The sequence below is a fragment of the Strix aluco genome, chromosome 5 (assembly GCF_031877795.1).
Source record: "Strix aluco isolate bStrAlu1 chromosome 5, bStrAlu1.hap1, whole genome shotgun sequence".
Lineage (NCBI taxonomy): Eukaryota > Metazoa > Chordata > Aves > Strigiformes > Strigidae > Strix > Strix aluco.
Window position 1 is genome coordinate 66,369,802 of NC_133935.1, and position 26,096 is coordinate 66,395,897.

Below are 26,096 nucleotides of genomic sequence, written 5' to 3' on the forward strand. Positions count from 1 at the left end.
GGCCGCCTCGCTGCCCCCGCCGGGATACCCGGCGGCCGCCGCCCCCCGCGGAGCGCGGCCCCGGCGGGGCGGCCCCGGCCCCGGTCCCGCCGGAGGAGGCGCGGGGCGGGCGGCCGGGCCTCCCGCGGGGGGTGCGCGGGGCGGGGGCGGGAGGGGCCGCTCGGCCAAGCCCGGCCCCTCGCCGCAGCCCGGCTCGGCGGCGCTGGCCGCTCCCGCTCCCCCCCGCCCGGGCTCTTTGTCGGCGGGTGCCGGCGGGGGGCCGCAGCGCCATGTCCTCGCCCAAGAACGGCTTCTACCGGCAGGAGATCACCAAGACCCTCTGGGAAGTGCGGGACCGCTACCGGGACCTGCAGCCGGTGGGGTCCGGCGCCTACGGAGCCGTCTGGTGAGCGGGGCGGGGCAGGGCAGGGCAGCCCCGGGGAGGGGGGGCGCGGTGGCAGCGGAGCTCTGCGGGTGCCCTCTGCCCTGGGCCGGGGGGACCCGGCGCGGCCCGGCCCTCCCCCGCGGTGTTCCCTGCCAACTTTTTCCGGTTGTTGTGCCTGACCCGGCCGGCCCCGCCCGGTGCTGCCGGGCCCCGCGGGGGCTGAGGGGGGCGGCCCCGCTGCCCACCTGGCCGCCCCCAGGCCGGGCACCGGCAGGCGGGCTGTGCCACCGGGGGCGCCCGGCCCTCCGTCTGCCGCCTTCCGTCCCACGCGTGTTTTCGTCCCCGGAGCAAGCGGAGCCCGGGGCGCCGCCCCAGCGCTGCCCGGGGAGCGCTGCCCGCGGCGGCCGGCCCTGGCCCGCGGTTTCCCGGGAGCAGCAGCGTCCCCAAACCCGAGGTGTTGGCCCTTGGGACGGGGCACCTGGTGTGGGTTCGGCTTGTGTTGGGGTTTGTGGGATTTCATTTTGGTTTGGGGGGTTTTTTCCTTCCTCCCAGATGTTCCTCCTTAAAGCTTTTGGAAACTGGGTACTTTCCATCGCAGGGCCTGGCAGCCTTTTAAAGGAATGGGGGGTGCTTTGGGGAGGTGTCTCCTCCCTTGGCACAGGGAGGCCACGCAGGCACCGGGCAGGCCGCAGGGTGAGGGCTGGGTAGCGCCGGGCAGGATGCGGCCACTCTCCAGCATTTGTGGTCTCGTTTCAGTTCTCACTCACCAAACTCTTCCTTTTCCCTTAAAGCTCAGCCGTTGATGGAAGAAGTGGTACCAAAGTGGCCATTAAGAAATTGTACCGCCCGTTTCAGTCTGAACTCTTCGCCAAACGAGCCTACCGAGAGCTGCGCCTCCTGAAACACATGAAACATGAAAACGTGAGTTCGGTCATTAGCAGATATCCCCCCCCCGAGGCCACAGTTTACACACCCTAAAAACAAAGAAAATTGTGCAGAGTTGGACAAGGCAGTTGTGTGGCTGCATGGAATTATAGAATTTTTCAGCCTGTCTTATGTCTGTCTGTCCTTTATCTACAAACATCAGTTCGCACAAACCAGAATATCCTGTGGGAAACACTGCTTCATTTCCATGTAGGAAAGGTTGGGTGGGGAAGGTTAGGACCATGGTAGAATTTGTGCTCAGAACTAGTGAGAGAGATTAACAATCAGAAATTACAGTCTCCATCACTATGTTCCTGTGAGGTGCAGAAGAGTGCAGAGCCTGGGGCTGTGCCAGTGGGTCTCAGGTGCCAGCATCTCTTTTTTTTCTCAACTTGCATGAAGATGGCTGTGGTGCACATGTATATCTTTGGGGAGGGGGCAGGGTTTTCCTTTTTTTATTGATTCATGAAGCATTTGAAAGTTTTGGGCTCATACTAATGTGAAACAAGAGAAGTTCATGAATGACTAAATAAATTGCTTTACTGGGAAGCAGAGAATAGGATACAGAGCTCTGCACGGATTCCCACATAATGTGGAAGAATAACAGCTGTAGAAAGAAGTGTTGAAAGTGTCATTGAGATACTTAGTCCCAATAATACTTAGTGGTTTAATGAAAAAAATGAGGAGAGATTTGTGTGAAAACAGTTTTTGTGGAATCAAAGCATGGATTCCAAGTGAGAAGGGTCCCAGTGTGGGCTTGGACGATCACAGTAGTGACTTTAAATGCTGTTCATGAAGAATGCATGTAAAAAAAAAAAAAAAAGAGTTTGGAGGGAGTTGTTAAAACAATGGTTAAAATCTGGTTTAAAATGGTAATAATGTGGGAGATTAGAGCATAGCTCCATTCACATGGCCTTCAAGGAAAGCTAAGAGATTGAAAGTGAGGATGAGAGAAACTGGTAATAGCCCGTCATTGCCATTTAACATTATAGTAGTAAGATTGTTAGTACCAACAATATCTAGGTTCATTTTGAAGAATAATCTGTGGGATATCCTGACTATCCAGAATAAAACAGACCTTTCTGTAGGCTTAAGAACCAGTGTGCCTGTTAACATTGTAGTCTGAATCTTTTAAGACATTTGATCGTTTTACTTGATAATATCTTTGAAGTAACCGCATCGTAACCACTGCTGTATGTGCTAAAGAGTTAACGTTTGCAGGGAACTTCTGTGTCATGCATGGGCTTTCATACTCTCAGCATTTTCTTTACTGAACATTTGGGAGCAGAGCAGCTTGTGCAGTTGCCAAACTCCTAACTGTGTCCAGAATTTTGAGATTATTTTTCTTCCATTTCCCAGAATAATCTGTTGGGTAGCATATTCCACTCTTGGTGGTTTTCATGCGGTGTATGCCCTTCAGGATAATACTCTGGAACCCCTCCATGGACTCGTTTGATAATTAAAGAGTCTAGAAGAAAACGCTCACTGGGGAACGTAAACACAATCTGTAAAAGTTACAAATCAATATATATGAAGGAAGGGAATAATTTATGGTCTTGGGAAACAGTTTGGGCTACAGGAAGAAGAATATGGTCTACATACTGAGGAAAAGTTTTACCATGAATTATGGCATCTACTCATTAGAGAACAAAGACTGAATAAATGATCCTTCAGGGATTCGTGGGCACCGTGGAGGCAGAAGCTGACTGCTCCACCCATCCGCAATGAGGCTGACATGGCAGTACAGCCCATCTACCATCTCAGCCTCACACCCTCTGTCAGTCGTTTCGCCCACAGTGAATTAGGAATAGCAACAATGCCTTTTAGGATTTCTAGTCCCTGTGCTGATCTCAGGATACTTCTTTAGCTGCTCCACCCATCCAAAATTAAACCAGAGTGGCAGTATTACTCCTCATCAGGATTTTCAGCTCCCACTTTGATCCACCACCATTCTGTCAAAGAGCCTCTTTTTTGCATATTTCCACCAAAGGATGGATTTACAGGCAGACAGTAAGGTCCTTTCCCATTCACACCAGCAGTCCACAGTGTGCTGTACACACCTTTCATGATGTGTACAGTAGTCGGACAGCTGCCTGTTCTCTGTCGTTACCATTGTGGGTCTGCCAGTGGAGTTTTGAATGGGCACCACTCAGGTGGGTCCATATCTCCTTAAAACGGAAATTAGTAGAGTAGAACAGTGATTAAGTGTCTTCCCTGATTTTTCTGTTAACTAACATGTTATAGTATACTTCTATAAAATAGCAGTTATCTATCTTTCTGGCTGTACTATCAATACAACTGCTATTAAAAATTAATAAAACTGAAGTAATTGTTGCAAAGACCACAATAAAAAAGCGATTCCACTGTTATCTCTGTCTTGGGTGTTGGTAATCTTAAGTATGGGGAGGATGTGGTGTGTGATAGCTGGTCTAATGGTATTGCCACTATGGATTAGACTTGGGTTATTGTTGCAACATTGCACTAATCTGCCCGTACAAATCCTCATCTTGCTTTTTTCATACTTCAGGATATAAACTATTTCAAGGTTCTGTTTATTAGATAGTTAAAATTACATCCAATTCGCTCTTCTGATCTGTTTTTCTTTCAAAATTACTTCTGTAATCATGATGCATTTGATGTTGGATTACATGAAGAGCGTGATGTTTTGTTTGTTTCACCATGATTAACTCTCAGTGGACCATCTCTGCCCTTCATAGCTTTCGGGGAAGTGTTGTGTTAAGCATGTAGCAATACATTATCACAGTTTATTTAACTTTATGCTGTATTCAGAATGATGGAAGAAATTGTAATGGTCTGTCACATTGTATTAAAAATAGCATCTCTGATCCTCCATTAAGGTAGCAGAAGATACCATTAAACCTATGCCACAGTGATATAATTCATCAGCTTGTCATGCTCCAGTGAAGAAAATGGAGGAAAACTTCTGCTTAATACCCTGGGTGACCTCCATTATAGACCCTTTGAGGAATATGCTCATCTCCTTAATGTGGAAGGGTTTTAGGATGACCAGTAGTCCTGTGAAAATGAATACAGGAGTCATCCTACTAAATTTTACTGGAACTGTATTTTACCTTGTAAGGTAAACTTAAAGGGTCAGTTTGCTTGTCTATTTAGGCATTTTCGGGAGGAGGCAACTCTGGTTGCTGGCATGACCATCTTACATTATATATGCTAGACATTTGTTCTCCCTAATGGCTCTCAAGTGGGACATTGCTTAAATGTAGTGAGGAATATTTCTATGTAAACTGTGCAGACTTGGTAGCATGGGACTTCTCATCAACCCTTTGCAAACAAATGCAGGGGAGAAATAGTGTTGAGGACCATGGGGCAGAGGCTGTGTGTGAAGAGAACGAGACCTATCTGTTAGGAGATAAATCACTGTCTTTAATGGCACTGGTATCCTTTTTTCTTGGTAGGCCTTTTAATTTGAGAGGAACTGGGATGTTTCAGAAATATCATAAGCTACTTCTACTGCTAAGAAGCAGTCTAACCCAGATCAATTCCTTAGACACTGCCAAAAAGAAAAGTTAGTTTCCAGTGGGATAAGCTGCCGGATCACTCTGTAGCTGCATAAACAGATACTCTGGCACAAGGGAGGGAATGGTGTGAAAATGAAGAATAAAAACATCTAAGACAGAATGAAGAAAGCTGTGTTTCGGTTTGGGTTTTTTTCTTCATTTATTCATGCTAGTTTGAAGTATTCATCCCACCACAGCCTTAGCAGCTCTTGGTTCTTTCTTTGGCATCTACTGCACCTTGTATAAAAGAACAGACTGTTTACCTTTATGAAGTTTTTTTCAGAACTGCTGCTTTTTTTCCCTGTTTCTTTTCATTTTGAGTTCAGTTAAAGTGAGGGCCCTTCAAACTGTTGTGACTTTGACTCAAAACCAAAACCAGTGAAATTATGTTCAGCGTGCTAACTTTGGCCCTGGCCTTGGCTCTCGGACATTTGCATAGCTCTGCATTCGTGTATTCTTCTGAAGTTAATGGAGATGTCTGTGTGTGTAAAGCTAAACCCAGACAAGTAAGTGGAGGTGCAGAACCTTTAGTTTCATTTGGCAAATAACTTGGATTTTACTATGCATTTGGACTGGAAGTGATACCACTTTTGTTGCAACAACTGCACAGTGGCTTGTACTGATCCAATCCTGCCCTTCTCATCTCCCAGTTTGCTAACAGAAGTTTTGAAGTTGCCAGCAGGTGTGCAAAATAGCTGGTATGGGGAGATGACACTGGAGACAGGGAGAGAAAAGCAGTGGCTCATGTGATGTCTTGTGTCAGAACAGAGTGCAGATTTTATCAGTGTGGTACATGCATGTGTGTGTACATATGTATATACCTATGTATACATATAAGCACCCCCACGAATTCTAATGCAGTTCCACCAACTTAAATTATGAATGTGTTTCTGCCATAACATTTTTGACAAATGCCCATTAAACGGTTCTTGGGTTGGTTAATATTCTACAGATGTTTTCCTGGAAACCCTGTGTGTAAGAGGCAACTGCAGTTATTTGTTTAAAGGTACTTTATGTTATGCTCTCATTCATTGCTCTGAGTGGAAATTATTCTCTGGTGTATTCCCACATCTGAAGACCAGTGTGTGTTTTGCATTATGAGAACCATGTAGCTTTTTTTTCCCCTTTTGGAAGGAATTCGGGTGTCCAACAGACACCAAATTGTGTGTCTCTACAGTTATGTTATTGAGGATGATGCAGTCCTTCACTTTTAGGTTGGCTAATATTTAATTCTGCTGATTTCTTTATTTTGAAAAAAATGTTGGGCTTTTTATTTACACCTACACAGTGTCAACGCAGGGAGGAGTTTGTTCCAGAGAAAATAGTGGGGCACTCCATGTTCCTCCCTGAGAAAATCTTAAAACTGTCACCTTTTACAGTTCATCTAGCCTGATGTGAGCATTGGAAGAGCAACAGCCTCTGCAGTGTACAAAATCAGACCAGCAAGGGAGTTGTAGATGAGCGATGCCTTTACAGATGAAAGCGTGCTCACTGTGTTAGAAGAGGTTTCCCGCAGCAAGTCCTGCAGGACTGCACTAGCTAAAAATTCACATCCTTTGGGTGCACAAGTGCTAGTAAAGTGCAGTTCTGGAGTCCTGGCTGGAGATGACAAATCTCCTTATGGGTCCTTATGAATGCAAAAATACAGTTATAAGTGGATAGTTTATTGCTGTCAAAATGTTGTAGGGGAGAAACATTCCTGGCTGCTTTTCTGTGGGCTGAAAACTTAGCACAGCTAGGGAGCTAACAGGACACCAGAGTCACTTTTTTTGGTACTCAAAAGCCAATAAATCAACATAGTGGTATTGCTTTCACTTCTGCTTATTTTCATAAACCTGCCTAATAAGTGTTTTATACAGGCTGGGCTTCAGCTGATAGCCATTTATTCACAACTCAGCCTTGGGTACTAGTAAAGCAGACTGATTAGCTTAGTTCAGTAAATTAAAATAAGGAAGACAACACTGAAACCCAAACCTTCTCTTTGGATTGCTATCCAATCCAGAGATGAAGATGTGTCTGCCTGCAGGATTTGGATCTGTCCAGTGTTACATATGGGTCCTTTGAAAGAAGAGTACGGTGACACTCATGGGTACAGCTTATGTCTGGTAGTGTGCCAACTGGCAGGAGGAAAGGAAAGGAGCTCTCAGTCCATCAGCAGGCATCCCTCCTGTCATGTAGCAGTAATCAGTGAGGAAGAAAGGTGACTGTGGTACAAGCTTTGTGCTAAAATTTTAAAAAGATTGAGACTTCTTAGTATGGTAAAAGGATGCAGGTGCGCTGTGATGTGAAATAGTGCAGGAACATGAAGTTGAAGCTAACCCTGCAGAAAATTTAATGCAGCATAATGTGTAGTTCAGTGCACCCAAGCGGGGATCTCTCTTAAAAAATGTACTTGCGTTTGTAGCCTGAGGGCCAAAGCCATTCAAATTCACTGTGTTTTCATGCTTAACATCCGCAAGAGAAAGCAGCACTTACTGTATAAGAGACATAACCTACATTACTTATTAATTTATACAAGATCCAAGTCTTTCATTGATGTGGTGCTGCTTACATCAGAAACTTTCCTTAACAGACATGCAGCGGTCCTTGAATAAAAGTAATCCAAGACATGAAAGTGCAGGGGAAGATAGAGATGAGGAGCTCTTTGCTGTTGTGCTCCACTGCTGGAATAATGTTTGAAAAAGAAGGCAGCTGAGAAGGGAAGGGCAGAAACCACCTACCAGCACAAAGCTGTTATTTATTTGTTGACAGCAGTTAAAGTTGGTCAGAATGGTCAGTATAAATGTCTTGGGGGATGGATGATAGGGATGAGAAAGGCTGGTGACACTGCTGCCCATCCCCCACTGGCTTCACAGGAAAGAGACACAATCAACAAAGTGAAATATTGAATAAAAGCATACCTGTGGAAAAAGAGTTAGACCAGTAGATGGGTGGTTTTGCTGTTACTGTGGTTTTGCTTTGCAGAAAGATGGGAGAGACACAGTATTACACTCTCTCCTTGAGACACAAGCAAAGAAGGTACTTCAGTGGAGACTGAAGAAATCCTAGTTGGCATTCAGTCAGATGGGCAGTAGGAAACAAGGTACTTCCTTTGTGGGCTAATTCATTCTAGAAATTGCCTTTTGGCAGAGTTAATGAGTCAAAAAATGAGACCCTGAAAGGGCAGCGCTGCTGCAGGTTTCCACAGATGCTTTTCATTGCCATCACAGAGTGTTCTGCGTTTGTTCCTTGGCTGTGCTTCCGTCCCTGTAGTATCTGTAAGTGTGCTGAATTAACACCAAAAATAGAGCTACAGAAGGTTTCAGAGATACCTCTGTTACATTTTGTATAGGCCCTACTATGAAAAAAAAAATTATTCTTGTAATTGTTTTACAGTAGCTTACTTTTGTGCTGGGATGTTATCTTTAAGTATCATAAAGGTTTTTTATTAATACTGTATTTAATTGAGAGCATTTTAGACAGATGCAAGATTTTTATGATATTATAGAGGAGGGAGTTTCCTACACTTTGTCCAGTTCTTCTCCTTTTCCTGAAGAAGTAGCTGAAGTTGTATCTTCCTCGGAGGATTTATTTTATCCTGTATCTCCTTGTGCTTAACATATCTGCAGAAAGCTGTGACCTAAATGGATATACTAATGACTCTTCCAGTACAGGAAAATCATCCCAAAATGCAGCTATTAAATGAAGATCATTGAGGAAAAGGAAATAGGTCCCTCACTTTTATTTTTAAATTGATTAACTATTAGTATGTCTTACCATTTTGAACACTAAAATGGATTTCAGGGTTTTTAGGACACTTGCTTTGTAAAGCAATAAAAGGAGTACTGTGAAATCCTTGGCATGTTAGAAGAGTTTTGTGGCTCATTATTTTAAATTCCCTTCGGTGGGAGCTGAACATTGGTCTCAGTGGTATTCTTCACCGCAGAGGATTTGCAGCAATGATAGGCTTGTCTCCATGAGTTTGCAACCTTACTTCAGAAGTAATACATACTGTATATCAGGCAGCATTAAGTAACTACTGGGAACTCTGTTTACTTGAATGAAGCAGCAGTAAAATGTTAGTGTACTTAATTAAGTGTGTCTTGGGGCTGGTATGTTCTTTACGAAAACGTGTTCCTCATGCTCCTGAGTTTCACAGCAGGTGCCTGATAATGCCTCGGCACACAGAGGGATGCGGTATGGTGGCTGCACCATTTCGTCCTCTGCTGTGTCCCTTCTTTTTATTGTGGTGTCCCCGTGTCTTTCACTGCTACATTCAGACATGATGGGGTTTATTTTCTTACATTTCTTGCTTAGGTAAATGAAGGCATGGAAATGTCCTTGAGGAGTACAAGCAGGACTTCTGAAAAAGTGGGGCTTAATAGGGAAAGAAGTGCATATTGGATAAGACTACTGTTAAAACATTAACTTCCTTCTTTTAATACTGAAATCTTTGGAGAGCACACAACTCTTCTGGCTATGTATGCTCTGTGTGTGTGTGTGTGTACACACACTGCCTTAGGAAATGCCCGTAGAGCTGCATTATGCTCCATTGTTGTCACATACATCTTCTGAATTCCTCTCTCCTCCCTTTTTCTCCCTGCCTCCACAGAGAAATTGAAAGCCTCATGTAAAACTGTCATGCAAAAAAATAAGAATAAAAAAGTTCTTGCTGTAATGTTAGCACTGAAGGTATTACTTCAAATAATAACCACATCCTCTGTGGGTTTAATTATTGTTTTATGGTAGTTCTATTATTCTTATTTAATTAGTTTCATAGAACAGTCCTTGGGAAAATATTATTAGTGATTTTTTTTCAAAGATATATGTGGCTACAAAGAAAAAGAGTTGTAATTTTCTGTCTTCGTCTTTATTAGTTTTTCTATCTTGTTCATCATTATGAAATTTTGATAATATCCAGGCTAACTGTAGTAGTTCCCCCTGAATGTGGAAAAGATAAAAATATGTGCAGTAAGGATTTCATCACAGTTGGAGATTTTTATTTAAAGTTCTAAATAAAGGAAGTCACCCTTTCTTGCATTTTTTTTCCTGTGCTTCTGCTCTCACTTCTCTTTACTTTCATGTACTTTTTTTTTGAAGAACTCTTGTTTTGTGGAGCAATTAAGCCATAGTAGTAATGTCCAAAATCCATCTAGATTGTTATCAAAGTGGATTTTTCAGCCCTCCTCCTGCTGTTTTGATAGTAACATCAGACAGCATAATATGCCATTACCCCAGTTCCTTGCTTGCAGTTCCTAATTTTAATCAGTTTTAGTTTAATGTACAATCTGATGTCCTTAAATTGTAGGGCTGTGGAGATAGGTCTGAACAAGGTTATAAAGATTATTAGTCTTTTAGCTGGTTTCCAGCAAACCCCAGCACACTCCTATCCTCATGACAGCCTGCATCTGGGAAACACCACGAGCAGGCCAGGGCTTGGGAGGCTTCCTCCAAGTAGACAGAAATGGTCATGAATTAGTAGTAGAAGAGAAGCAACTCTAAAAGCCTGTGCTATTTAGGCACTGCCTGGATTAAGCAGCATCCAAGCTGAGATCTGGCTTTAGACAATTCCAGCTACATCTTTTGGAGCATTGAGTTCTGTATATTTAAATTTCTGGTGTTCAATGGGAGAAGCACTGGCAGTTACCATAATGCATCTAGCCAGTTGGTATAGCTCTGCTGAAAGCCATGCTAGTAGGAAAAACAGTGGTGGGACACGTGTTTTACTAGATTGAACTTTCTCTGTTGAGTGATAGAATGATTTTGTTTGACAAAAATACTTTTAAGGAGAACTTAAGGTATAAAAGCCATAGTAAATCATATTAAGCTCTTGATAATTTACTGTTTATAAAAAGTTTAGTTCTAGTTTCTTCCCTGTACTCACAATTAGATATTGTAGTCTGTGTACCTAAATTACCCTGTTACTGAAATTAGAACACATTTAAAGTGTTGTTCTTTGTCAGGCGGCAGGCGCAGCTAGGTGAATAGCACAACTGCTTCAGGTTATAACCCAGTTTGTCTGGTTTATTGACACTGCAGTGGATCAGGTTAAAAGATGCTCTCTCCTCTTACATTAAACTGTTAACCTCTGAACTTTTTGTTCAAGTAAATACTTTTAAAATTTTTTTTTATCACAGAGTCAAACAGCCCTCGGAGTTATAAAATTCAACACATAGCAAATCTTGGTGTTGCTAAGCAGGCACTACTTTAGGTATTCTTTCTGCCATCTTTATGCCTGTAGCTAATGTGTCACTATGGAAATGTTTCTGATTATATTTTTTCACTTATGTAATTCAGGAATTTTTGTGTTAAATCAGTATTAATCTTGGTTTTTTTCCTCTCCCCCCTTCCTTATTTTTAGGTCATTGGAATATTGGATGTGTTCACACCAGATGTAACACTGGAGAAGTTTAATGACTTGTAAGTTCTGAGTTGTTTGTGTTTGGGAGCAGGGCATTGTTGCTTGTGCAGGAGGAAGGGTTGTTGCTTTTTTAAATGGAGAATTCCAAAATTGTTGCTTCATGGATTTTTTCTGAATTTCCTCTTAACATAACTCTTATGTGCAACTTCAAACTTGGCATACCGAGGTTTTCAGATTGTCGTTAGAACCAGTTACCTATCTTATAAGGTGTATGCTTCTTTCAGCCCTTAGTAAATGGCATTTTGGTGGATTTCCTAATTCACCTTTCTGATTTCTTACCCTAAGGCCCAGATTGCCCAAATGGTTGGTCAATTCTTAACCCAAGCAAGTAGGCTGAAAATGATTCCTGCTATGTGACATGTCTCAGTGTGATCCATTCTAATTCAAGAATTATTTAAAAACTGCTGATGCTGCTGAATTTTTTAGTGATTATCTGTACAGCGGTCTGTTGTACTGCTTGACTAGTTTCCCAGTCCAGTGGTCTGAACAGCACATCATATAGATCGTTTCTAGCACCAGGTATGTACATCTCCCTGATCTTTTAGCAGCATCTCAGACACAAGATATTTATCATGTCTGCTGTTTTGCTTGTGGATCCTGCTGCAATTTTTGTGAATTAGAGCCACTAAAGAAATAGTGGTCAGAAGTCCCGTTGAGCTTAATGTAGATTTCATGTTACATTCATAGAACTGTTCTGGATTTCGTGTTAGTGTAGCTATGTATCAAAAACAGCCTTGCATATTTCTATGTTAACAAAGAAAGCTATTTGACAGGAAAATGTAGAAAATTAAGTAGAGAAAGCACGAACCATATGTTCATATTGTTGTTTATAGTTACAATTCTAATAGAATAAATGAAGTTTTCATACAGGTTTAATAGTAGAAATCAGCAGAATTATAATTTGCATATTTTAACCAGAGGAAACCCGTTTAAGTCTAAATAATAAAATTTGTAGCTATGAAACAATGATCACATCTAATTCTTCCCTTCATGAAAATTCATCTGCTCATCTTCATAAGAGGAAAACTGATGACTGACTTTATCCTCAGGTGCCAGACGTGACTGGTTCTATCTGTGTTCAGATCTGACTTTAAGGATAGACTCTGAAGAATGAATTTACCACAAGCAATGTGAAAAACAGTTTTGGATCTTAAGGGAAGATTAACCTTGAAGTGCCAGCTTGGTATTCTCAGGCTTTCTGTTGCTGGTGTCCCTTACCAGTACTACATACTGAAGATCCCAGCTTATTATCCCAGATGAAAATTAATGGAAGTTATTGTTGCCTCCTAATTTGATCATCTCTATTTCTGTTGTGTCTGACCTTGTCTATTTGAATGAACCATCTAGGCAGTTTGGTTGCTGCTCGTTCAACGCTATGGCCGTGATTGTGAGATACATAGCATTGTGTTAATGTCTTTGTTTTCTGTGTAGGTGGCTGTGAAATATCACATGCCTTTTGGGTAGGTTCTTTATAACTAGTTCAGAATCTGCACTCTTCTGATAACTAGCAACTTTCTATAATCAGGATCAGGGTTAGGCAATACCTCTTTATGACAATCAAATTGGATAAAATCAGAGAAACTTGGAGGGCAGGGGAATGATGATGCATTTGTTTGGTAAATGGAATGATCCATAATTTAATATTGCCACTGAACTATAACATGCAATGATGTTTCAATTTATTTGACAAATTAAAGTTATTCTGTCCTTTTTCCTTTCCTTTTTTTTTTTTTTAAGCTACCTTGTCATGCCATTTATGGGAACAGACTTGAGTAAGATAATGAAGCATGAGAAACTAACTGAAGATAGAATCCAATTCCTGGTATATCAGATGCTGAAAGGCTTAAAGGTTTGCCATTTTTATTTTGATTTCACAATCTTTTTTCCTAGTAAACCATTATGGAGAGCTATAAATGCTTATTATTTGAGAGCAGGATAAAATTTATCTCACCTTGTATAGTAAAAGTAATGACATTCTGCATAACAATTGTTTTGTGATGATAAATGTTATCTTGGGTTTTTTGTATGATGGTTTTGTCTGTGGCTTTTTTCAAGGAAAAAGAAAGGATAATAATTCAAAATCTATATAGTACATTGATCCAGGATGATCTTTGTTTCTTTGTTTGAGTACACCAGAACATCCCTGTTGTGATTTTTAGTTGCCTTCCCCAGTAGTTGATTGTGGTGCTGCTTTGCCATATCTCTTACTGTGGCTAGTTAGGGAGCATAGAGGCTAAGAATGAAACCACTGTTGAGTTCAGAGGCAGGACTCCCCTTGCCTTGAGCCCTCAGCTATGTCATCAGCTTCAAATGTCTCTAATTTGAAAATGTTTCTGTGGTTTACCAATACTGGTCTGACACACTGTTGCTAAGGCACTTGGCACCTAACTTGCTCTAAGTGTAGTATATTTCTGTGCTCTTCTGAGGAGCATATATATGTATGTATGTATATATGTGTATATATATGGGATTGGGGGGGCTGTGGATGCATATGTGTGTATTTATGTTTATATCATACCTATATGTATGGTATATATGTATATGGTATATATGTACCATACATATCTGTCAACTTGTAGGTGTGATATTTTGGGGTGAAAGTCTTGACACTGAGAGTGACTCTGAGCCCCGTTGACTCCTAGTGCTCACATTGGTTTGGGAAGTGTTCAAGGATCACATCAAGTGCTGGTTTGGTCCCTATGTGTTGAAAGTCCAGTTCTGCAAAGTACTAAAGCTCATTGCTAAATTTAAATCATTGGGATTATTTCTATATTGAAATACCTTTCTGAGTCAGATGGCAGAATGTTTTCTGTGAAATTGAAAAGTATGTGTCCTGTGTATAACATGCATGTAAAGTTAGAGTCTCTAAAGTCTTCAAGTCTGGGACAGCTTGGATAAAGAGGAAGGACTGTGGAATTTTGGTGACAAATCTGAGTGGGAGGTGGCTGAGAGGAGCACAAATAAATCACTTACAAGCCCAAACTAATAGGCACCGGAGTTAAACAGCTGTGAAAGATGTCAGAAGGGAGTCCGCTGAAAGAAAATAAATTTTTAATGCCTTTCAACAGACTCACTGAGATTGAAAGGGACCTCTGGAGACTGTATAGTCCAACCCCCCTGCACAAAGCAGGGTCAAACTGAGCAAGCTGTTCAGGAGCTTGTGCAGTTGGGTTTTGAGTATCTTCAAGGATGGAAACTCTACAGCCTCACTGGGCAACATGTTCCAGGGTTCAATCTCCCTTACAGCAAAATAAGTTTTTCTTATGTTTAAATGTAAATTCCTGTGTTTCAACTTTTGCCCATTGCCTTTTGTCCTTTCACTGGGCACTACTTAGAAGTATCTGGTTCTGTCTTCTTTACTGCCTCCGTCAAGTATTTATGCACATCAATAAGATGTGAGCATTTCACCATGAGCATTTTCACAGCTAAACAATCCCGTCTGTCTCCATTTCTCCTCTTGTATCAGATCATCTTCATGGAGCTTCACTGGATTTGCTTCAGTGTCTCCCTTTAACTGGGAAGCCCATCACTGGACACAGCACTCCAGGTGTGTCTCACCAGAGCTGAGAAGAGGGCAAGGATCACCTCCCTCAGGTTGCTGGCAATCCTCTGCCTAATGCACGCTTTTGGTTGTCTTTGCTGCAGGGGCACATTGCTGACATTCAACTTGTTCATCAGGTCCTTTTCTGCGAAGCTGGTCAACCTCCAGCCTGTACTGGTGCATGGGATTATTTCTTCCCGGGTACAGGATTTTGTTGAAGTTTCGTGGGTTCCTGTCAGCCCACTTCTCCAGCCTGTGGGGATCTCACTAAGTGGCAGCACAACTGTCTGGTATATGAACATTCCTCTCAGTTTTGTATCATTTGCTGACTTGCTGAGGGTGCACTCTGTTCCATCATCCAGGTCAGTAATGAAAATGTTAAACAGGACTGGCCTCAGTACTGACCCTAGGCGGGGCACTGCTAGTGATGGGCCTCCAGCTGGACATCCTGCCACTGGTCACAAGCCTTTGATCCAGGCAGTTCAGCCAACTGACTCAGTCAGCTCTGATCCAGGCAGTTCAGTCTACCTCCCTGTCCATTAATCTAACTCATGCTTCCTCTGTCTATGAGGGTGTTATGTGAGAGAGTTTCAGAAGCCATGCTAGAATCAAGGCAAACAACACTGACTGCCCCCCCATCATCCACCAAGCTGGTCGTCTGCTCATAGAAGGCTAACAGGTTAATTGAGCATTATTTTCCCCTCTGTAAATCCATGTTGACTACTGTCAGTCACCTCCTTGTCCTTGTTATGTTTGGAAATGGTTTCCAGAATTATTTGCTCATTACCTTCCCAGAGAGTGAGGTATGACTGACTGGCCTTTAGTTCCTTGATCGTCTCCTTGTCCTTTTTGAAGACATGAACAATATTTGCTTTCTTCCCATCATAAGGAACATCTCCTGATCACCATGACCTATTATTAAGTGGCCTCACAATGACCTTGGCCAACTTCCCTTAGCATTCATAAGTGCATCCCATCAGGGTCCAGGGACTTGTGTCTATCCAGTTTATTTCAGTATTCCCTATCTGATGATCCTCCACCAAGGGTAGGTCTTCCTTGCTCCAGACTTTCCCAGTGGTCTCAGGGACCTATGATTTAGCAAATATTACTGGTAAAGATGGAGGAAAAGAAGACATTGAGTACCTTGGCCTTTTCCATGCCTCATGTCACCTGATGCTCTGCCCCATTCAGCAGTGGGCCTGTGTTTTCCCTAGTTTTCTTTTTACTCCTAGTGTGCATGTAGAGGCCCTTCTTGTTGCCCTTTATGTCCCTCACCAGGTTCAGCACAAAGCTTCGCCTTCCCTAACTCCATCTCTGCATACTTGGACAGCGTCTCCACATTCCTGCTGGGTGACCTGACTCTGCTTCCACCTCATGTACACTTCTTATGTTTCAGTTTCCCTAGGAGCTCTTCATTCATCATGCAGGCCTCCTGCCACCTTCGCTTGATTTTGTCTTCTGCTGCCTGTTTTTGTAATGTGCTGGCATTTTAAACTGTGAAATTATGGAAGGATTCGTAAAAGACTAGAAGGGACCATTCAGATTTGTCTAGCTTTGAACTGCGTAGGAAAGCTTCATCTTGTAGCTCTTCCAGTAAGTCACGACTTAGCTGGAACATGGCATCTGGGAAAAAGTAGTAATTTCAATGTAAAATTTTCTTATACTTGAACAAAAAGTATAACCAGACTCCATTCTTAAGTTAGTTGTTAGGCTTCTTCATGATTCTTCTTTCTTTTTTTTTTTTTTTCCCAGAGAATAACCCTGAGTGTAAACCCAGTTAAGCCTGACTGCTAATCCCCCACTCTTTCTCAGAAATAATGTTTATATTCATCTCTCTTTTATCTCTTGGATCTTATACTTCTGTGGACTGCAGAGCCAACAGCTGTAGCAAAGCAACATACCTTTTGAATTTTAGTGACTCTCACAAAGATGATTCTAAATGTATTAGCTGTCATGTACTTTATGTTTTTCTTCCTCATCTTTCTGCTAAATACTCTTTATTATTGCTACTACTTTTTTCTTCTATTTGGCTTTTAAAACATGGACTGTGATTATTGAAGTTCATATCTTAAAATGTGAAAAGCAGATATACTTTAAGCTACCTGTCCATCTGTAACCTATATTAATGTGATATGAAAATGCTTCTCAATCTAGATTGATACTGCAATTCTTAAATTACAGAGTCTGCTTTTTGGATGTACAAAAATATAGATTATAAAAAGGCTATTACTTCTTTATTTTTTTCTTTTGGTGACACAATTCCAAGAGAAGAAAAACCTTGACCTAGCTCTGCAGGCTTCAGCCAAGTTCTCCTGCAGTGATGGCCATAAAATTCCCTTTGCTGTTCTGGAGAGGCACATTGTAACGAGGCTGTGTATGGCACTATCTGGAACTGAATGTCAGTCCTTGGCTGCTGCTTGCACTGTACAATTTTGGTTTTAAAGTTCCATGCCTGCAACATGCAAAGTATGGGCAGACTTTCATCTGCACTTGTACAGAGATAAGTGGAGTCGGTGTGCTGGAAGGTGTGTTGCATAGGGATGTGTTTGTGCAGTGGAAATACAGAACTGGTTTCGATACAGGAAGGTCTGGCACATCCATCAGGATGCTGATTCTTCCAGATCTATATTTGCATTGCCAAACACTATTAAAAATAAATATTGCAGGACAGCATGCTGTTCCTGGGCAACAACATCAGGAACAGCATACCCAAGTTTCCTTTGTCTCTCAGTACTTAACAGATACAGAAAGGCAAGTAAATTGTTTTACTCCCATTGCAAAGCTTAGGAACTATACTCTGTTGTTGAGTCCTGCATTAATAATTTCTCTTTGACCCTACCTCGGATTTTGTGTTCTTCATTCAGTACATTTCACTCACACAGCCTTTTACATATGCAAAGGAATTATCCTTCTTACTCTACAGTTGTGCATTTAAATGCTTAATTTCCACTTTTCAAATGCAGAAACTAAAGCCAGGTTTGGGAAAATTGGCTTTATTTAAACTAGAGGGAATTCACCTCCAATGTGGGCTGTGAACATGGAGTTATGATTTCAGTTTTGTAGTTAGTTCCCTAATTACAAAGCCATGTCCTAATAAGTGTTTTCTCAAGGACCATGTAAGTGTAATGGTTTGTTTTGTTGCAGGTAACTGTCTGGGAAACAAGTTTCCAGCAGAGGCATGCTATTCACCAGAGATGAAAAACATCATTTGGGCTAATTTTACAGGCAAGCAAGATATGAACTGTAAAAAATTAGCTTGAGTTGAGTGTAGTGGAAAGGATAAATAATTAATTTAATTCCAGTGAAATGGCCTAGAAATGTATTTTGCACCTAATGGCCTAGATTACCTCGCAGAGGCCAACAGAGTGGAGTTTGTGTGTTTCAAAGGTTGACACTGAAGTCTGTTGGATCAGTAAATGTGGAGGGCAAGTGGAGCAACAGTGCATGGTTGACATACATCTGAAGAAAACAGAGCAGGAATTGGAGAGGAGGTATTGGGTTTGTGTGGCAATGTTTGGTAGCGGAGGGCTGCAGGGGTGGCTTCTGTGAGAAGGCACAGCCAGTTCCAACTGGCTCCAAGACAGACCCACTGCTGGCTAAATCTGAGCCCATCAGCAATGTTCGTGGCACTTCTGTGATAACGTATTTGAGGAGGGGTAAAAAACGCTGCACAGCAGCTGCGAGAGAAGACTGAGAAAATGTGAGAGAAAGAACCCGACAGACACCAAGGTCAGTCAGGAAGGAGAAAGGAGGGAGGTGCTGCAGGTGCCAGAGCAGAGATTCCCCATGATGAAGACCATGGTGATGCAGGTTGCCCCTCTGAAACCAATGGAGGACCGTGTCGGAGCAGATATCCACCTACAGCCCGTGGAGGACCCTGTGCTGGAGCATGTGAATGTGCCCTGAAAGAAGCTGCAGCCGATGGAGAGCCTGTGCTGGAGCAGGCTCCTGGCCAGTTTTGTGGCAAGACCTGTGGCCCACAGGGGACCCACACTGGAGCAGTCTGCTCCTGAAAGACTGTATCCCACAGAAAGGACCCATGTTGGAGCAGTTCATGAAAGACTGTCTCCCGTGGGAGGGACCCCACACTGGGGCAGGGGAAGAGCATGAGGAGGAAAGAACAGCAGAGACAACGCCTCATGAACTGACCACAATCCCAATTCCCCATCCATCTGCACCACTCCGGGGAAGGAGATAGAAGAGTGAGGAGTGAAGTTGAGCCTGGGAAGAAGGCAGGGCAGGTGCTTTTTGGTTTTGGGTTTTGTTTCTAACTATCTTATTCTGTTATTAATTGGCAGTAAATTAAATTAATCTTCCCCAAGTTGATTCTCTTTTGTCCATGATGGTAATTGGTAAGAGATCTCCCTGTCCTTATCTTGACCCACGAGCTTTTCCACTGTATTTTCTCCCCCCTGTCCTGCTGAGGAGAGGGAATGAGAGAGTGGCTCAGTGGGTACCTGATGGCCAGCCAAGGTCAAGTCACCACAGAGAAAAAGAGCAGGAAACTCCTGATGTTCCCCACTATTCCCAAGATTTTATAAAAATGAGAGCAGTTGTCATTTCAATTACAGGGCAACCAGCAGGGATGCTGAGATAGTCCTAGTAAATTGGTACCTCTGGTTTCTGTAACTCTGTTAGATCTGTAAGAAGCTGTTCGCCTGAATATTTTGTCCCTTCCCCCACATTTTTTTAGAGCACAACTGTACTTACCTCAAAATTATCAGCAGGAAATAAGATATTATTCAGCTACTAGACTCTGATGTTTTGTCATTTCCTATTGCGCAGCAAACATTTGACAAGTCTTTACTGTATCTGTTCCATTAAATTTTGGATTCTTCTTGAACCAATTCATCCAGCCACAATAACACACCTAGTTGGAAATATCTTGTGGTGGTTTGACCTTGGCTAAATGCTAGGTACCCACCAAGTCACTCTATCACTTCCCCCCCTTCCCCCTTTTTTTCTCAAAAGGGCAAAAAGGGGAAAGAAAATAAGATAGGAAAAAACCCACAACCCTTGTGGGTAAAACAAAAGCAGTTTTAATGTAAGCAAAGTGAAGCAAAGGTCTCCACGCAGAAGCAAAAAAGAAAAAAACAGATTTATTCTCTACTTCCCATGAACAGTCGATGTTGGGCCTTCTCAGGAAGCAGGGCTCTGATACCCGTAGTGGTTGCCTCGGAGGACCAAGGGTGACCCCACCCCCTTCCTCCTTTCTCCCAGCTTTATACTGAGCAGACGTCATATGGTATGGAATATCCCTTTGGTCAGTTCAGGTCAGCTGTCCTGGTTGTGTCCCCTCCCAAGATCTTGCCCACCCCGTCCCACTGGGGGGGAAATGTCGGAAAGAGCCTTGGTGCTGTGTAAGCACTACTCAGCAGTAGCCACAACACCAGTGTGCTATCAACACCCTGCCAGCTCCCAACATAAAACACAGCACCATGAGGGCTGCTACAGGGGAAAACCAATTTCAGCTCAGCCAGACCCAGTACATATCTTTAAGAAATAGGAGTGGTCCATTGCTTGAGGGTCATTCTTGCAGCACTGTCTGTGTCAGGAAGTGGGTTAAGCTGAAAGCAGTATTGCTAGCATGCAGACTAAAAAGAAAATGGGTCAGTAATTTATGTCTACTTTTACTAATATCAGTAAGTTAGCTGTTTAAGAAAGGGTCTGCCAAGTTTTGCGTAATAATCTTGTACTTTTTAGAGTCTACTGTATCTGGATTAAAGACAGCCCATCTGTCTTTACTTAGATTACATTTTTGGTGGGACGGGGGGAAACAAACCATACTCAGCACTCAGTTGAGGCATTATAAGGGAATACATGCAATGCCTGGGAAGGAGGAATAGGCCACTGTGTAGATCTTTGTTGTAAAAACTCTTTCAACTTCCCAAGCTTAGCCTCTCATGTTTATAATGCATATTATTTTTTTGCACCTTTTAACTCTGATGAACTATTTTGCAGTGGTTTTTTGGTGTTAAAGATGTTACCTGCAATATGCATTTGTCTTTTGTGTAAGTACATAAGCACTTTCTGGTATCTGTATTTATGTCTGGTCAAAGGCAAGAAGACTGTTCATCATTTTTGTCACATTGCATACTTCTATTGTAACAACCCGTTTACATGTGACAGTTAAATGCATGTAGAAAAAACTCTGTGTGAGTGATGTATTGTGAAGGGATAAGAGATTTTTGCTAAACCCCAGGTCAGTTCCTTGTAGGCCTCGTTTCTACATTCTGCATGTAGACTGGTTCTGAATTGGTTGTATATCAAAATGCTCAACAGGCTTCATTTTAAAAGGATAAATTGAGGTCAATAGAAAGTTCATACTGAGTTCAGGAAGATTTGTATCAAGCCCTTAGGTCTTTGCTCTGTAAGTCTATACAGTCCTTGTTTGTCAGTTAGTTCCTGTTCTTGCTGGTTTACTGTCTTCTTTCTATAGAGAATGAAATACTCATTTCCTTTCTTTGGTGAGCCTTCTAATTTATCAGAATTTAACTTCATCTGTGGTAGGAAAAAACAATGTGATTTGACACCGCTTAAAAGCAATGATGTGCCTCTCCTTTGTTTCCTAGTCAGGCCTTAGTCTGGAATTAAATTTTATTGAAGTATGAGCTTGCAACTTAGAAGGGCTTTCGTCATTTTTTTGTTTGACAGAAAAGCTGTGTATTGTCAAATAGTACAGAAGGCAAGCTGAACATAAATGTCTTTATGTGGGTGGAAAGGGGCCAGAGCTTCCAGCACTTTCAGTCTTGGGTTCCTCTTCTGCAGGAGTGCCAGTTGGGTTCCTGTTTGTAGAGGTCTGGGGAGGTGGGTGGCAGTCCTGTTTCTTTATTTTTACAGTATCTGGGAATGGACAGATAGCTCTTGGGCCATATAAACACCTGTTCAAGCTTCTTTTGCCATACTCATGGTAATTACTTGCTCTAGTTCTCTCCCTATGTCATCTCTATTTACTGTCTTTTGTTCATGTTTATGTTGTTCTTTCTGCTTCTCTGCTTTTCCTTCCCCCTCTCACCCATTTCAGTTTTTCTCACCCTCTTCAGTTTTTCCTTCCCTGCCAAGTCACTCCTCATTTTCATTTTGCATGCTGCCTAGAATACTTTCTCCTGAGTCTTTTCTAATTCCCTTTTGATTAGTTTTTTATTTTGTGTAGAGATTGCATATACAGACAAGAATGCTTAGAATTTAGACAACTGTTGGATAGCTTCCTAGCACAATCTGAAGGTTGCATTCAAGGATTTATGCATGCTCCCAAAAATTGTCTTTGGGATAATGCACGGAGCTCCTGTGCTTCCAGGCACTTTGCTCACATTAACTGGGTTCTTGAATCAAATGTTGTTCAGGTGAAGTGGTAGTAACATTGTGAAGGATGTGTCTGCTCTGGTCTGGATGTCTTTCCCATGTTAAATGTGAAAAATCTGTCAATAAATGGATAATTTAATGAGGAGAATCAGTAAGAATAGAATCTTGTTTCAGAACGCTCTTGAAATGAAATGGAAACTTTTCTGAATGAAGGCTGGCATAGTTCCAGTGCTGCTACCTGCCAGAAGATAATAAAATGCAGTTAAAAAAGCACTGCTATTGTTAGAGAAACACTGCAGCACAGCACCAGTATTTCAGCTTACGGAAAGGCTGATGTGTACATTAGCACCAGGAATAAGTACTATTTCAGGTCATTTCAGTAGTGTTGTATTAAGAGGAGTGTTTAGAAAATATAGGAGCTCTCCCTGAAGTGTTAACATGATTTTGGGGCTGTGAACACTCATAAAACCTTCAGTGGGGTGAGAACGCCAGTGAAACCACGCTCTTCCCCCCAAACAAGTGAGATTTACTTTTAACTAAAACTCTGAAGGGTGCAGTCCTTTTAATTCCTGTTTCTACATGCCACATTCTTAGGTGCAGAAATTCCTGGGTCTGCCAGTTATTTCCTTGCTGTGTACAGTCATACCAGTGAAAATAGCCTATAGAATATTTTAAGCATCTGCTCTGGAAAATCACGAGGCTTCAGTAAGAAGACACTGAAATGATTTAGAATGCAAGTAGTCATTGTGATATCCTTGATCGAGATGGTTATTGGCAGAAGACATAATCTTTTTCTTCATTTGTTGAGAGTCTAACTACTTACAGATACATTTCTTTTTTTTTTTTTTTTTTTTTTTTAAAAAGGCATATAGACTCTCTCTGGTCTCTGCATACAAATGACAAACTTCGTCTTTCTGTATCTGGTTCTTTCCATCCTGACCCACTTCATGCACATGCATGACAGATACAACATTTCATAGTTCTTTGTTTGCTGTAGTGGTTTTACAGCCTACATGCTGGGGAGCAGCCCTGCGCCCTCAGCCCCTTGTGTCTGCCCCAGGAAATCCTGTGAAGCACTATGGCATTTCCTACGGGTGATGTTAAACCTTGCCTAATCTGCAAGTGCTCTGCAGCAGGAACTGCTCTACCACAAATAGTAAGACCTACACGGACTTGGGCACAACAGTCAGCAGTGTGCCTGTGCAGCAGCAGAGCCCTGCCACGATCTGGGCTGGGTTGGTAAAGATGTAGGCACAGGGTTAAGGGAAGTGATTTCCACACACCCCCCCACACCTCTTGTCAGAATTTATAAGACTACATCAGGAGCTCTGTGTCAGGTGTAAGAGAGGAAAAAGTAAATGTCAGAGATTTTATTTTTGTTCAGTCACTGCTTTAAAAACTTGATGCCTTAAAGCCAGATCTTGTGCTGCTTAGGTTGTATGGGTTTTGTTTAAGTTCAGAAACCTAAGTCTGAAATGCACATTGGATCTGTCTGAAGAAGTTGGCTTTGATCTGTAGCTTTGCTTTCTTTTCCCTGGTCCCCTCATCAGGTGGGCTATGAGGATCCCTTTGCAGAGGGACTGTTGTATTTACAAGGTTAATTGCTCATCGTCATGGCTTCTGGGGAAGAAGACAACAGTTGCTGGGGCTACGGCTGGTTGGCAGTTACCTTGCAAAGTTCAGTGCTTCTGTGCATCTCTGTGATGCCGTGCCAGCTGTCCTGGTTGGTCTTTCCTGGCTCTGACAGCTGATTCCCAATAACTCTTTTCTCAGTTACTGACCCGCTCTTCAGGGTGGAATAAAATGAAAACTCTCCAGGTGAAGCTGGTGGGATTCGCATCTGGGGACTTTTTTTAAAAAGCTTTTATTGTTTTCATGTTTCTTAGTGTCAGTAGTATGAGCTCCCATCAGTAGTATGGTCTGTGGGGTTTTCAGAGCAGTTCTCCACATGTCAAGTGAACAGTACTAGTACGTCCCAGGCCGGTCCTGGAAAGCATGTTCTCAGTTCAGAACAACTTTCTGCGTTTCAGTCCTTGCAAAAGAGATACCTATGTCTGAACTAGTTACTAGAGGTTCGTGATGAAAATATTGTCCATGATGAAAATAGTCTCTTTTAGGGCATCATTCGGCTGGTGAGAGGAACTACATACCTCAGTAGGGAGCATTTGAGAATGGTCATGGGTGCAGACATCTGTATTTGGTCAGATGTCTTCACAAAAGAAATAATCCTAGGTGTCCAGTTTGTTGGTTTTGACATTTGTGAGCCCTTTAATAGGTCACTGGAAGGATGATGAAAATGTTCAGGTAAAGGAGAATGTCTTGTAACATGACCTCTTCATGTTTCATTGAGGAAGTATTGAAGCATGTAAGTGAGACTTCTCAGTTAAAATCTTGACTGGCCTTCATCCTGGTCTTAAATGATGTCTTAAAACTCAGTGCTGCCGGAGCATATGAATCTAAACTATGGTGGCACACCAGAGACATCTATTGCAAGATAGCGTGTCTGATATATAAAATAGCAGGATTTATTTTGGTACATATATATATATATCTAGCAATGCCAAAAATTAACTGGAAATGGGATTTTATCTATGGGAAGAGTTAAAAAAAACTATACAATCTGTTGCAGTACTCAAACTGATTTACTGGTTTCTCATTATTGGGGAAGAGGAATGGCAAAATGCTAGTTTAATTATCTGAACATTAAAAACATAGCTAAAAAGATCTTCTGTGCAATCAATAAACATTTCCTGATTTCAGATTACTTTAGCACCATGAAAAAGTACTTCCTCCCCTGTCCCAGTCAACTTCTTAAATTCAGGACCTCATTAACTAAAAAATACTCTCTCTTTTTACAGTATATTCATTCATCAGGCATAATTCACAGGGTAAGTGGAAACAATATATAAGATGTTGGTAATGTGAGTGGTGTTTGTGTATAAGCATGCTCATAAATATGCTTGAAATTCTGTTTATTGTGTCTCAGTTTGATGATGCCATTGGTTTGTTCAATAGGAACAAGAGGTGGTATAGCTACATCAGTGTAAGTTGGGCACTTGGGTTGCACTGAATACACCTTAGATTTGGATTTCTAAAATTGCTTTGTGAAGTTGAGGTGTAAGTCCCCACAAGAGCAAATAGTGTCTAAATTGAGATGGAGAAGAGTTTTTTTCTGGCCTTTTTTTAAAATAAAGATTAAACTTTTAAAAACAATGTTTAAATTAACATCATGTTAATGTTCGAAGTTGGGGGAAGGATGAAAACATAGAAATTGAAGAAGTAGTCCAGAATTTTAGAGCCTTGAAAACCTCATTTTTTTCTGAGAGAAATTAAGCATCTGATTCTTTTTGAATCCCTGCTGTGTCTAAAGTCCACATAAAATCACTTTTGCACTGTGAAGAAGGAGTTCTGAATGATGCCCTCATGGTACCAAACAACATAACCACCCAAAACTGCCTCAGAACAGTAGAAACTGTCTGTCTGTAATAAAGTATCAGGAGCACCACAGAAAGTGCAGCTTTAAGTTGGACATGGAAAGTACACAAACTGCCAAAATAATGTAATAAATTGATATTTTTATTTCTACAACACAGGTTCATGGTCTAAATTTACAGTTGCTTAGACTTTTTCTAAGCTCCCTCTTGATGACTCTTGAGTTTCTTGGTTTCATTACAGTTGTTTGCAACAAATTGTTTCTCTCCAAGGCCCCTCTGATTTTAAAGCATCTTTGTATAAAACAGGTGGATGCCTCTTAAAAAGTTCAGAGAGAAGATTCGTTTAAATGTCTTGTGCCAAAGTGTGTCAAACAAAGGTTTGAAAAAGCTGAAGGAAAATTTATTTCTGTTTTTTTTCTTCTTTTTGTAACTGTGAATGTCTAAGAGTCATATATACATATAGAGTCATATATATATTATTTAGTCATATATAGAGTCATATATATATTTATAACTGTGAATGTCTAAGAGTTGCAAAATCTTCTTAGTCATTGCCAGTACTCTTGCCTTTGCTGCTAAACTTAGAAGTACA

At 41.7% G+C, this 26,096-nt stretch overlaps 1 protein-coding gene across 1 annotated transcript in view; it reads left to right on the forward strand.

Moving 5' to 3' along the window:
- The first annotated feature begins 208 nt into the window (after positions 1-208).
- Positions 209-26,096, forward strand: part of MAPK12 (mitogen-activated protein kinase 12) — a 42,865-nt gene continuing 16,977 nt past the window's right edge. The window contains exons 1-5 of the mRNA XM_074827669.1: positions 209-385; positions 1,156-1,285; positions 11,168-11,226; positions 12,965-13,076; positions 24,929-24,958. Of these exons, the coding sequence (XP_074683770.1) occupies positions 270-385; positions 1,156-1,285; positions 11,168-11,226; positions 12,965-13,076; positions 24,929-24,958 (447 nt within the window). The 5' untranslated portion in view covers positions 209-269. The remainder of the gene's footprint in view (positions 386-1,155; positions 1,286-11,167; positions 11,227-12,964; positions 13,077-24,928; positions 24,959-26,096) is intronic.